Source organism: Oncorhynchus nerka, linkage group LG24 (assembly GCF_034236695.1).
Source record: "Oncorhynchus nerka isolate Pitt River linkage group LG24, Oner_Uvic_2.0, whole genome shotgun sequence".
Classification (NCBI taxonomy): Eukaryota; Metazoa; Chordata; class Actinopteri; order Salmoniformes; family Salmonidae; genus Oncorhynchus; species Oncorhynchus nerka.
Window position 1 is genome coordinate 10,980,431 of NC_088419.1, and position 13,950 is coordinate 10,994,380.

The 13,950-nt window shown below is 46.5% G+C and overlaps 1 protein-coding gene across 5 annotated transcripts in view; it reads right to left on the minus strand.

Annotated features, from left to right (window-relative positions):
* Nucleotides 1–13,950, minus strand: part of LOC115122410 (ryanodine receptor 3-like) — a 269,794-nt gene that overhangs the window by 72,724 nt on the left and 183,120 nt on the right. For 4 of the 5 annotated variants that reach the window (XM_065008606.1, XM_065008603.1, XM_065008604.1 and 1 more), the window contains 5 exons: nucleotides 9,839–10,002; nucleotides 9,529–9,607; nucleotides 6,761–6,850; nucleotides 6,328–6,462; nucleotides 6,135–6,206 (listed from right to left, as the gene is read on the minus strand). In XM_065008606.1, coding sequence (XP_064864678.1) covers nucleotides 6,135–6,206; nucleotides 6,328–6,462; nucleotides 6,761–6,850; nucleotides 9,529–9,607; nucleotides 9,839–10,002 — 540 coding nt within the window. The remainder of the gene's footprint in view (nucleotides 1–6,134; nucleotides 6,207–6,327; nucleotides 6,463–6,760; nucleotides 6,851–9,528; nucleotides 9,608–9,838; nucleotides 10,003–13,950) is intronic. The other variant, XM_065008605.1, reaches the window with a different exon arrangement.

Sequence of the window (13,950 nt, forward strand, 5' to 3'; positions counted from 1 at the left end):
ACTAGGTTACCTGTCTCTAACCACTAAGCTACCTGCGCTAACCACTAGCCAACCTGTCTCTAACCACTAGGCTACCTGTCTCTAACCACTAGGCTACCTGCCTCTAACCACTAGGCTACCTGCTCTAACCACTAGGCTACCTGCTCTAACCATTAGGCTACCTGCTCTAACCACTAGGCTACCTGCTCTAACCACTAGGCTACCTGCTCTAACCACTAGGCTACCTGCTCTCACCACTAGGTTACCTGTCTCTAACCACTAGGCTACCTGCGCTAACCACTAGGCTACCTGTCTCTCACCACTAGGTTACCTGTCTCTAACCACTAGGCTACCTGCGCTAACCACTAGGCTACCTGTCTCTAACCACTAGGCTACCTGTCTCTAACCACTAGGCTACCTGCCTCTAACCACTAGGCTACCTGCTCTAACCACTAGGCTACCTGCTCTAACCACTAGGCTACCTGCTCTAACCACTAGGCTACCTGCTCTAACCACTAGGCTACCTGCTCTAACCACCAGGCTACCTGCTCTAACCACTAGGCTACCTGCTCTAACCACTAGGCTACCTGCTCTAACCACTAGGCTACCTGCTCTAACCACTAGGCTACCTGCTCTAACCATTAGGCTACCTGTCTCTAACCACTAAGCTACCTGCTCTAACCACTAGGCTACCTGTCTCTAACCACTAGGCTACCTGCTCTAACCACTAGGCTACCTGTCTCTAACCACTAGGCTACCTGCCTCTAACCACAAGGCTACCTGCTCTAACCACTAGGCTACCTTTCTCTAACCACTAGGCTACCTGCTCTAACCACTAGGCTACCTGTCTCTAACCACTAGGCTACCTGCTCTAACCACTAGGCTACCTGTCTCCAACCACTAGGCTACCTGTCTCTAACCACTAGGCTACCTGTCTCTAACCACTAGGCTACCTGCCTCTAACCACTAGGCTACCTGCTCTAACCACTAGGCTACCTGCTCTAACCACTAGGCTACCTGCTAACCACTAGGCCACTAGGCTACCTGCTCTAACCACTAGGCTACCTGCTCTAACCACCAGGCTACCTGCTCTAACCACTAGGCTACCTGCTCTAACCACTAGGCTACCTGTCTCTAACCACTAGGCTACCTGCTCTAACCACTAGGCTACCTGTCTCTAACCACTAAGCTACCTGCTCTAACCACTAGGCTACCTGTCTCTAACCACTAGGCTACCTGCTCTAACCACTAGGCTACCTGCTCTAACCACTAGGCTACCTGTCTCTAACCACTAGGCTACCTGTCTCTAACCACTAGGCTACCTGCTCTAACCACGAGGCTACCTGTCTCTAACCACTAGGCTACCTGCTCTAACCACTAGGCTACCTGTCTCTAACCACTAGGCTACCTGCTCTCACCACTAGGCTACCTGTCTCTAACCACTAGGCTACCTGTCTCTAACCACTAGGCTACCTGCTCTAACCATTAGGCTACCTGCTCTAACCACTAGGCTACCTGCTCTAACCACTAGTCTACCTGCTCTAACCACTAGGCTACCTGCTCTCACCACTAGGTTACCTGTCTCTAACCACTAAGCTACCTGCGCTAACCACTAGGCTACCTGTCTCTAACCACTAGGCTACCTGTCTCTAACCACTAGGCTACCTGCCTCTAACCACTAGGCTACCTGCTCTAACCACTAGGCTACCTGCTCTAACCATTAGGCTACCTGCTCTAACCACTAGGCTACCTGCTCTAACCACTAGGCTACCTGCTCTAACCACTAGGCTACCTGCTCTCACCACTAGGTTACCTGTCTCTAACCACTAGGCTACCTGCGCTAACCACTAGGCTACCTGTCTCTCACCACTAGGTTACCTGTCTCTAACCACTAGGCTACCTGCGCTAACCACTAGGCTACCTGTCTCTAACCACTAGGCTACCTGTCTCTAACCACTAGGCTACCTGCTCTAACCACTAGGCTACCTGCTCTAACCACTAGGCTACCACTAGGCTACCTGCTCTAACCACTAGGCTACCTGCTCTAACCACTAGGCTACCTGCTCTAACCACTAGGCTACCTGCTCTAACCACTAGGCTACCTGCTCTAACCACTAGGCTACCTGCTCTAACCATTAGGCTACCTGCTCTAACCACTAGGCTACCTGCTCTAACCACTAGGCTACCTGCTCTCACCACTAGGTTACCTGTCTCTAACCACTAGGCTACCTGCGCTAACCACTAGGCTACCTGTCTCTCACCACTAGGTTACCTGTCTCTAACCACTAGGCTACCTGCGCTAACCACTAGGCTACCTGTCTCTAACCACTAGGCTACCTGTCTCTAACCACTAGGCTACCTGCCTCTAACCACTAGGCTACCTGCTCTAACCACTAGGCTACCTGCTCTAACCACTAGGCTACCTGCTCTAACCACTAGGCTACCTGCTCTAACCACCAGGCTACCTGCTCTAACCACTAGGCTACCTGCTCTAACCACTAGGCTACCTGTCTCTAACCACTAGGCTACCTGCTCTAACCACTAGGCTACCTGTCTCTAACCACTAGGCTACCTGCTCTAACCACTAGGCTACCTGCTCTAACCACTAGGCTACCTGCCTCTAACCACTAGGCTACCTGCTCTAACCACTAGGCTACCTTTCTCTAACCACTAGGCTACCTGTCTCTAACCACTAGGCTACCTGCTCTAACCACTAGGCTACCTGTCTCTAACCACTAGGCTACCTGCTCTAACCACTAGGCTACCTGTCTCCAACCACTAGGCTACCTGTCTCTAACCACTAGGCTACCTGTCTCTAACCACTAGGCTACCTGCTCTAACCATTAGGCTACCTGCTCTAACCACTAGGCTACCTGCTCTAACCACTAGGCTACCTGCTCTAACCACTAGGCTACCTGCCTCTAACCACTAGGCTACCTGCTCTAACCACCAGGCTACCTCCTCTAACCACCAGGCTACCTGCTCTAACCACTAGGCTACCTGTCTCTAACCACTAGGCTACCTGCTCTAACCACTAGGCTACCTGTCTCTAACCACTAAGCTACCTGCTCTAACCACTAGGCTACCTGTCTCTAACCACTAGGCTACCTGCTCTAACCACTAGGCTACCTGCTCTAACCACTAGGCTACCTGTCTCTAACCACTAGGCTACCTGTCTCTAACCACTAGGCTACCTGCTCTAACCACTAGGCTACCTTTCTCTAACCACTAGGCTACCTGTCTCTAACCACTAGGCTACCTGCTCTAACCACTAGGCTACCTGTCTCTAACCACTAAGCTACCTGTCTCTAACCACTAGGCTACCTGCTCTAACCACTAGGCTACCTGCTCTAACCACTAGGCTACCTGCTCTAACCACTAGGCTACCTGCTCTAACCACTAGGCTACATGTCTCTAACCACTAGGCTACCTGCTCTAACCACTAGGCTACCTGCTCTAACCACTAGGCTACCTTTCTCTAACCACTAGGCTACCTGTCTCTAACCACTAGGCTACCTGCTCTAACCACTAGGCTACCTGTCTCTAACCACTAGGCTACCTGCTCTAACCACTAGGCTACCTGTCTCTAACCACTAGGCTACCTGCTCTAACCACTAGGCTACCTGTCTCTAACCACTAGGCTACCTGCTCTAACCACTAGGCTACCTGTCTCTAACCACTAGGCTACCTGCTCTAACCACTAGGCTACCTGCTCTAACCACTAGGCTACCTGCTCTAACCACTAGGCTACCTGTCTCTAACCACTAGGCTACCTGCTCTAACCACTAGGCTACCTGCTCTAACCACTAGGCTACCTGCTCTAACCACTAGGCTACCTGTCGCTAACCACTAGGCTACCTGTCTCTAACCACTAGGCTACCTGCTCTAACCAATTAGGCTACCTGCTCTAACCACTAGGCTACCTGCTCTAACCACTAGGCTACCTGCTCTAACCACTAGGCTACCTGCTCTAACCACTAGGATACCTGCTCTAACCACTAGGCTACCTGCCTCTAACCACTAGGCTACCTGCTCTAACCACCAGGCTACCTGCTCTAACCACTAGGCTACCTGCTCTAACCACTAGGCTACCTTTCTCTAACCACTAGGCTACCTGTCTCTAACCACTAGGCTACCTGCTCTAACCACTAGGCTACCTGTCTCTAACCACTAAGCTACCTGTCTCTAACCACTAGGCTACCTGCTCTAACCACTAGGCTACCTGCTCTAACCACTAGGCTACCTGCTCTAACCACTAGGCTACCTGCTCTAACCACTAGGCTACATGTCTCTAACCACTAGGCTACCTGCTCTAACCACTAGGCTACCTGCTCTAACCACTAGGCTACCTTTCTCTAACCACTAGGCTACCTGTCTCTAACCACTAGGCTACCTACTCTAACCACTAGGATACCTGTCTCTAACCACTAGGCTACCTGCTCTAACCACTAGGCTACCTGTCTCTAACCACTAGGCTACCTGCTCTAACCACTAGGCTACCTGCTCTAACCACTAGGCTACCTGCTCTAACCACTAGGCTACCTGTCTCTAACCACTAGGCTACCTGCTCTAACCACTAGGCTACCTGCTCTAACCACTAGGCTACCTGCTCTCACCACTAGGCTACCTGTCTCTAACCACTAGGCTACCTGCTCTAACCACTAGGCTACCTGCTCTAACCACTAGGCTACCTGTCGCTAACCACTAGGCTACCTGTCTCTAACCACTAGGCTACCTGCTCTAACCAATTAGGCTACCTGCTCTAACCACTAGGCTACCTGCTCTAACCACTAGGCTACCTGCTCTAACCACTAGGCTACCTGCTCTAACCACTAGGATACCTGCTCTAACCACTAGGCTACCTGCCTCTAACCACTAGGCTACCTGCTCTAACCACCAGGCTACCTGCTCTAACCACTAGGCTACCTGCTCTAACCACTAGGCTACCTGCTCTCACCACTAGGCTACCTGTCTCTAACCACTAGGCTACCTGCTCTAACCACTAGGCTACCTGCTCTAACCACTAGGCTACCTGCTCTAACCACTAGGCTACCTGTCGCTAACCACTAGGCTACCTGTCTCTAACCACTAGGCTACCTGCTCTAACCAATTAGGCTACCTGCTCTAACCACTAGGCTACCTGCTCTAACCACTAGGCTACCTGCTCTAACCACTAGGATACCTGCTCTAACCACTAGGCTACCTGCCTCTAACCACTAGGCTACCTGCTCTAACCACCAGGCTACCTGCTCTAACCACTAGGCTACCTGCTCTAACCACTAGGCTACCTGTCTCTAACCACTAGGCTACCTGCTCTAACCACTAGGCTACCTGTCTCTAACCACTAAGCTACCTGCTCTAACCACTAGGCTACCTGTCTCTAACCACTAGACTACCTGCTCTAACCACTAGGCTACCTGCTCTAACCACTAGGCTACCTGTCTCTAACCACTAGGCTACCTGTCTCTAACCACTAGGCTACCTGCTCTAACACTAGGCTACCTTTCTCTAACCACTAGGCTACCTGTCTCTAACCACTAGGCTACCTGCTCTAACCACTAGGCTACCTGTCTCTAACCACTAAGCTACCTGTCTCTAACCAATAGGCTACCTGCTCTAACCACTAGGCTACCTGCTCTAACCACTAGGCTACCTGCTCTAACCACTAGGCTACATGTCTCTAACCACTAGGCTACCTGCTCTAACCACTAGGCTACCTGCTCTAACCACTAGGCTACCTTTCTCTAACCACTAGGCTACCTGTCTCTAACCACTAGGCTACCTACTCTAACCACTAGGATACCTGTCTCTAACCACTAGGCTACCTGCTCTAACCACTAGGCTACCTGTCTCTAACCACTAGGCTACCTGCTCTAACCACTAGGCTACCTGCTCTAACCACTAGGCTACCTGCTCTCACCACTAGGCTACCTGTCTCTAACCACTAGGCTACCTGCTCTAACCACTAGGCTACCTGCTCTAACCACTAGGCTACCTGCTCTAACCACTAGGCTACCTGCTCTAACCACCAGGACCCATATGACGTCATATTACATTATATAGTATCAGAATTTGATAAGAGGGTAAAACATTCTGGAGGACATTGTTCAATGACATTAACGTAAACAACAGAGCAATTGTTCCATGGCAACAACCTGCAACTCTCTGGATAGAGTAATATTGTTCAGGTCCAAGGGTGGTTCCAGGATGAATTCGTTATCGTTGTCCTGTCAACATTAAAAGATAATACAATGAATCAATAACTACAGAAATGGGTGATCTGATGGATCGACGTGGGGTGACGTTAGCCATTCAAAAACAAAATGAAAACACACACACACACACTACCTGAGTGGACTCGGAGATCTTGCTTTGTTTCTCGATGAACATGGCCTCTCCCTCTTTGGTCCTCTCCATGTTCCAACCCATTGCCAGCATGCTCTTTAAAGACTCCTTCACTGGCCAGCGGTATGTTTCCCTCTCCTACACAGGGAGGACACAGGCACACACTGTGGAAATGACCTTTTTAATGATTTCTGTCACAATTAATACACTAATCTCACGTGACAGATCGTTAGCTCGCTATCTAGGTAGCTAGTGCAAATAAATGTGGTTCTGGATTCTGAGGTTAGTGTTATAGTATCAACAGTACCTTCACACTGAGTGACAGGTTAGTGTTATAGTATCAACAGTACCTTCACACTGAGTGACAGATTAGTGTTATAGTATCAACAGTACCTTCACACTGAGTGACAGGTTAGTGTTATAGTATCAACAGTACCTTCTCACTGAGTGATTTATACGGCTTCAGCAGTGGGTGAGTTTTAGCTTTGTCATCCACACTCTCTCCCATTTTCCAACCCGCTGTCACCTGGAAATCAAGAATTAGGCCTTGTTAATCCAATAGTTAGGCTAGGAGTTAGGCCAGTTAGGCCATGTTAGGCCAGGAGTTAGGCTAGGAATGAGGCCATGTTAGGCCAGGAGTTAGGCCAGGATTTAGGCCAGGAGTTAGGCCAGGACTTAGGCCAGGATTTAGGCCAGGATTTAGGCCATGTTAGGCCAGGAGTTAGGCCAGGCATTATGCCATGTTAGGCCAGCACTTAGGCAAGGAGTTTGGCCATGTTAGGCCAGGAGTTAGGCCATGTTAGGCCAGGAATTCGGCGATGTACAGTTTAAGTCGGAAGTTTACATACACCTTAGCCAAATACATTTAAACTCAGTTTTCACAATCCCTGACATTTAATCCTAGTAAAAATTCCCTGTTTTAGGTCAGTTAGGATCACCACTTTATTTTAAGATGTGAAATGTCAGAATAATAGTAGAGAATTATTTATTTCAGATTTGATTTCTTTAGTCACATTCCCAGTGGGTCAAGAGTTTCCATACTGTCACGGCCCCTCCTCTGCAGTGCAGGGGCGGCTCCTCCTGCAGGCAGAGGAGGGTCGTTAGTGATTGGAGTCACCTGGGCTCAGGGTATTTAAACTGCTGCTTCACTAATCTCTCTCTCTGCTCCTCCAGGTATGATCCTGGTTTGTTTGTTCCTTTGTGGTTTTTGCATAGTTTTCACTCAGTCATTCACAAACACGGATTCACGCATCTCTGCACTTTACATACACCTTACATTATGATACTTTCACACCTCATTCCGTTTTCTTTGTTTAAAGTTAATCGTTTTGGTTTATAATAAAGAACCTTTTTGATTGGCCGATACCTGTTGTTTGTGTCCCCTCATAGTTTAGTTTATAATAAAGAACCTTTTTGATTGGCCGATACCTGTTGTTTGTGTCCCCTCATAGTTTAGTTTATAATAAAGAACCTTTTTGATTGGCCGATACCTGTTGTTTGTGTCCCCTCATAGTTTAGTTTATAATAAAGAACCTTTTTGATTGGCCGATACCTGTTGTTTGTGTCCCCTCATAGTTTAGTTTATAATAAAGAACCTTTTTGATTGGCCGATACCTGTTGTTTGTGTCCCCTCATAGTTTAGTTTATAATAAAGAACCTTTTTGATTGGCTGTTGTTTGTGTCCCCTCATTTTTGCTACAGGCTATGAGCCGGCCTGTGACAATACACTCAATTAGGATTTGGTAGCATTGCCTTCAAATTGTTTAACTTGGGTCAAATGTTTCGGGTAGCCTTCCACAAGCTTCCCACAATAAAAAGTTGGGTGAATTTTGGCCCATTCCTCCTGACAAAGCTGGTGTAACTGAGTCAGGTTTGTAGGCCTCCTTGCTCGCGCACACTTTTTCAGTTCTGCTCACAATTTTTTTTATGGGATTGAGATCAGGGCTTTGTGATGGCCACTCCAATACCTTGACTTTGTTGTCCTTAAGCATTTTGCCACAACTTTGGAAGTATACTTCGGGTCATTGTCCATTTGGAAGACCCATTTGTGACCAAGTTTTAACTTCCTGACTGATGTCTTGAGATGTTGCTTAAATATATCCACCTAATTTTCCTTCCTCATGTACCATCTATTTTGTGAAGTGCACCAGTCCCTCCTGCAGCAAAGCACCCCCAGAACATGATGCTGCCACCCCCGTGCTTCACGGTTGGGATGGTGTTCTTCGGCTTGAAAGGCTCCCCCTTTTTTCTCCTAACATAATGATGGTCATTATGGCCAAACAGTTCTATTTTTGTTTCATCAGACAAGAGGACATTTCTCCAAAAAGTACAAATCTTTGTCCCCATGTGCAGATGCAAACCGTAGTCTGGCTTTTTTATGGCGGTTTTGGAGCAGTGGCTTCTTCCTTGCTGAGCGGCCTTTCAGGTTATGTCGATATAGGACTCGTTTTACTGTGGATATAGATACCTTTGTACCCTGTTTCCTCCAGCATCTTCACAAGATCCTTTGCTGTTGTTCTGGGATTGATTTGCACTTTTCGCACCAAAGTACGTTCATCTCTAGGAGACAGCGTGTGTCTCCTTCCTGAGCGGTATGACGGCTGTGTGGACCCATGGTGTTTATACTTGCGCACTATTGTTTGTACAGATGAATGTGGTATCTTCAGGCGTTTGGAAATTGCTCCCAAGATGAACCAGATTTTTGTCTTGGCTGATTTCTTTAGATTTTCCCATGATGTCAAGCAAAGAGGCACTGAGTTTGAAAGTAGGCCTTGAAATACATCCACAGGTACACCTCCAGTTGACTCAAATGAAGTCCATTAGCCTATCAGAAGCTTCTAAAGCCATGACATCATTTTCTGGAATTTTCCAAGCTGTCAACTTAACTTAACTTAAGGCACAGTCAACTTAATGTATGTAAACCTCAGATCCACTGGAATTGTGATACAGTGAATTATAAGTGAACTAATCTGTCTGTAAACAACTGTTGGAAAAATTACTTGTGTCATGCACAAAGTAGATGTCCTAACCGACTTGTCAAAACTATAGTTTGATGACAAGAAATGTGTGGAGTGGTTGAAGAACAAGTTTTAATGACTCCAACCTAAGTGTATGTAAACGTCCGACTTCAACTGTATATACCTTACATTTAAACTCGTATACAGGAAAGACAGTGTCTGAACCTAGTTGTTGAGGTTACAGTACCTTCTCTGAGGACCACTTGACGTGGGAATGCTCTGCAAACTTGTTGGCGATGTAGTCCAGTTTCTCTGGAAGGGAGATACTAGAAAGAAGGAGGAGACAGACACCACTGTTAGTCCTTCCCTTCAATACAGCCTAGACATCTAGTGCAGTTAGGGCTAGTCTCACTCTGCTCCCATCTTTTAGTCCTATATGGTGTCATAATGAGCCTGTGTGTTCTGGGGATTCTGACCTTCATGTCCTAGGTTTGGTCATTTGTGTTCAATAAGAGCTTTTAAATGTCAAAGTCTCTCTCTCTCCCTGGGCCACTTACTTGGCAGTGTTGATGGGTTTGGGGTCGAAGTTGCCGTGTGCATCCACAGACGCCTGCTTCTCCAGGGTGGCACCAGGGCTGGCATCCACATAGTCAGGTGGCAACGCCCCAGCGGTAGCACTCAGACAGGCCATGCCAGTCTTGAACAGGTCAGAGTCAAACTTCTGTATGGGGGGAGACAAACAGAGACAGAGGGGTGAGGTAATACATAGAGACAGGGGAGACAGAGGGGTGAGGTAACAAATAGAGACAGGGGAGACAGAGGGGTGAGGTAATACATAGAGACAGGGGGAGACAGAGGGGTGAGGTAATAAATAGAGTCAGGGGAGACAGAGGGGTGAGGTAATAAATAGAGACAGAGGGGTGAGGTAATAAATAGAGACAGAGGGGTGAGGTAATAAATAGAGACAGAGGGGTGAGGTAATAAATAGAGACAGAGGGGTGAGGTAATAAATAGAGACAGAGGGGTGAGGTAATAAATAGAGACAGAGGGGTGAGGTAATAAATAGAGACAGAGGGGTGAGGTAACAAATAGAGACAGAGGGGTGAGGTAATAAATAGAGACAGAGGGGTGAGGTAATATATAGAGACAGAGGGGTGAGGTAATAAATAGAGACAGAGGGGTGAGGTAATATATAGAGACAGAGGGGTGAGGTAATAAATAGAGACAGAGGGGTGAGGTAATAAATAGAGACAGAGGGGTGAGTTAGAGACAGAGGGGTGATAATATAGAGACAGAGGGGTGAGGTAATAAATAGAGACAGAGGGGTGAGGTAATAAATAGAGACAGAGGGGTGAGGTAATAAATAGAGACAGAGGGGTGAGGTAATAAATAGAGACAGAGGGGTGAGGTAATAAATAGAGACAGAGGGGTGAGGTAATAAATAGAGACAGAGGGGTGAGGTAATAAATAGAGACAGAGGGGTGAGACAGAGGGGTAATAAATAGAGACAGAGGGGTGAGGTAATAAATAGAGACAGAGGGGTGAGGTAATAAATAGAGACAGAGGGGTGAGGTAATAAATAGAGACAGAGGGGTGAGGTAATAAATAGAGACAGAGGGGTGAGGTAATAAATAGAGACAGAGGGGTGAGGTAATAAATAGAGACAGAGGGGTGAGGTAATAAATAGAGACAGAGGGGTGAGGTAATATATAGAGACAGAGGGGTGAGGTAATATATAGAGACAGAGGGGTGAGGTAATAAATAGAGACAGAGGGGTGAGGTAATATATAGAGACAGAGGGGTGAGGTAATAAATAGAGACAGAGGGGTGAGGTAATAATAGAGGGGTAAATAGAGACAGAGGGGTGAGGTAATATATAGAGACAGAGGGGTGAGGTAATAAATAGAGACAGAGGGGTGAGGTAATATATAGAGACAGAGGGGTGAGGTAACAAATAGAGACAGAGGGGTGAGGTAATATATAGAGACAGAGGGGTGAGGTAATATATAGAGACAGAGGGGTGAGGTAATAAATAGAGACAGAGGGGTGAGGTAATAAATAGAGACAGAGGGGTGAGGTAATAAATAGAGACAGAGGGGTGAGGTAATAAATAGAGACAGAGGGGTGAGAGGTAGATAAATAAATAGAGACAGAGGGGTGAGGTAATAAATAGAGACAGAGGGGTGAGGTAATAAATAGAGACAGAGGGGTGAGGTAATAAATAGAGACAGAGGGGGTGAGGTAATAAATAGAGACAGAGGGGTGAGGTAATAAAGAGACAGAGGGGTGAGGTAATAAATAGAGACAGAGGGGTGAGGTAATAAATAGAGACAGAGGGGTGAGGTAATAAATAGAGACAGAGGGGTGAGGTAATAAATAGAGACAGAGGGGTGAGGTAATAAATAGAGACAGAGGGTGAGGTAATAAATAGAGACAGAGGGGTGAGGTAATATATAGAGACATAGGTAATAGAGACAGAGGGGTGAGGTAATAAATAGAGACAGAGGGGTGAGGTAATAAATAGAGACAGAGGGGTGAGGTAATAAATAGAGACAGAGGGGTGAGGTAATAAATAGAGACAGAGGGGTGAGGTAATAAATAGAGACAGAGGGGTGAGGTAATAAATAGAGACAGAGGGGTGAGGTAATAAATAGAGACAGAGGGGTGAGGTAATAAATAGAGACAGAGGGTGAGGTAATAAATAGAGACAGAGGGGTGAGGTAATAAATAGAGACAGAGGGGTGAGGTAATAAATAGAGACAGAGGGGTGAGGTAATAAATAGAGACAGAGGGGTGAGGTAATAAATAGAGACAGAGGGGTGAGGTAATAAATAGAGACAGAGGGGTGAGGTAATAAATAGAGACAGAGGGGTGAGGTAATAAATAGAGACAGAGGGGTGAGGTAATAAATAGAGACAGAGGGGTGAGGTAATAAATAGAGACAGAGGGGTGAGGTAATAAATAGAGACAGAGGGGTGAGGTAATAAATAGAGACATGAGGTAATAAATAGAGACAGAGGGGTGAGGTAATAAATAGAGACAGAGGGGTGAGGTAATAAATAGAGACAGAGGGGTGAGGTAATAAATAGAGACAGAGGGTGAGGTAATAAATAGAGACAGAGGGGTGAGGTAATAAATAGAGACAGAGGGGTGAGGTAATAAATAGAACAGAGACAGAGGGGTGAGGTAATAAATAGAGACAGAGGGGTGAGGTAATAAATAGAGACAGAGGGGTGAGGTAATAAATAGAGACAGAGGGGTGAGGTAATAAATAGAGACAGAGGGGTGAGGTAATAAATAGAGACAGAGGGGTGAGGTAATAAATAGAGACAGAGGGGTGAGGTAATAAATAGAGACAGAGGGGTGAGGTAATAAATAGAGACAGAGGGGTGAGGTAATAAATAGAGACAGAGGGGGAGGTAGAGACAGGGGTGAGGTAATAAATAGAGACAGAGGGGTGAGGTAATAAATAGAGACATAGAGACAGAGGGGTGAGGTAATAAATAGAGACAGAGGGGTGAGGTAATAAATAGAGACAGAGGGGTGAGGTAATAAATAGAGACAGAGGGGTGAGGTAATAAATAGAGACAGAGGGGTGAGGTAATAAATAGAGACAGAGGGGTGAGGTAATAAATAGAGACAGAGGGTGAGGTAATAAATAGAGACAGAGGGGTGAGGTAATAAATAGAGACAGAGACAGGGTGAGGTAATAAATAGAGACAGAGGGGTGAGGTAATAAATAGAGACAGAGGGGTGAGGTAATAAATAGAGACAGAGGGCTGAGGTAATAAATAGAGACAGAGGGGTGAGGTAATAAATAGAGACAGAGGGGTGAGGTAATAAATAGAGACAGAGGGGTGAGGTAATAAATAGAGACAGAGGGGTGAGGTAATACATAGAGACAGAGGGGTGAGGTAATACATAGAGACAGAGGGGTGAGGTAATAAATAGAGACAGAGGGGTGAGGTAATAAATAGAGACAGAGGGGTGAGGTAATATATAGAGACAGAGGGGTGAGGTAATAAATAGAGACAGAGGGGGGTGAGGTAATAAATAGAGACAGAGGGGTGAGGTAATAAATAGAGACAGAGGGGTGAGGTAATAAATAGAGACAGAGGGGTGAGGTAATAAATAGAGACAGAGAGACAGAGACAGGGTGAGGTAATATATAGAGACAGAGGGGTGAGGTAATAAATAGAGACAGAGGGGTGAGGTAATAAATAGAGACAGAGGGGTGAGGTAATAAATAGAGACAGAGGGGTGAGGTAACAAATAGAGACAGAGGGGTGAGGTAATAAATAGAGACAGAGGGGTGAGGTAATAAATAGAGACAGAGGGGTGAGGTAATAAATAGAGACAGAGGGGTGAGGTAATAAATAGAGACAGAGGGGTGAGGTAATAAATAGAGACAGAGGGGTGAGGTAATAAATAGAGACAGAGGGGTGAGGTAATATATAGAGACAGAGGGGTGAGGTAATAAATAGAGACAGAGGGTGAGGTAATAAATAGAGACAGAGGGGTGAGGTAACAAATAGAGACAGAGGGGTGAGGTAATAAATAGAGACAGAGGGGTGAGGTAATAAATAGAGACAGAGGGGTGAGGTAATAAATAGAGACAGAGGGGTGAGGTAATAAATAGAGACAGAGGGGTGAGGTAATAAATAGAGAC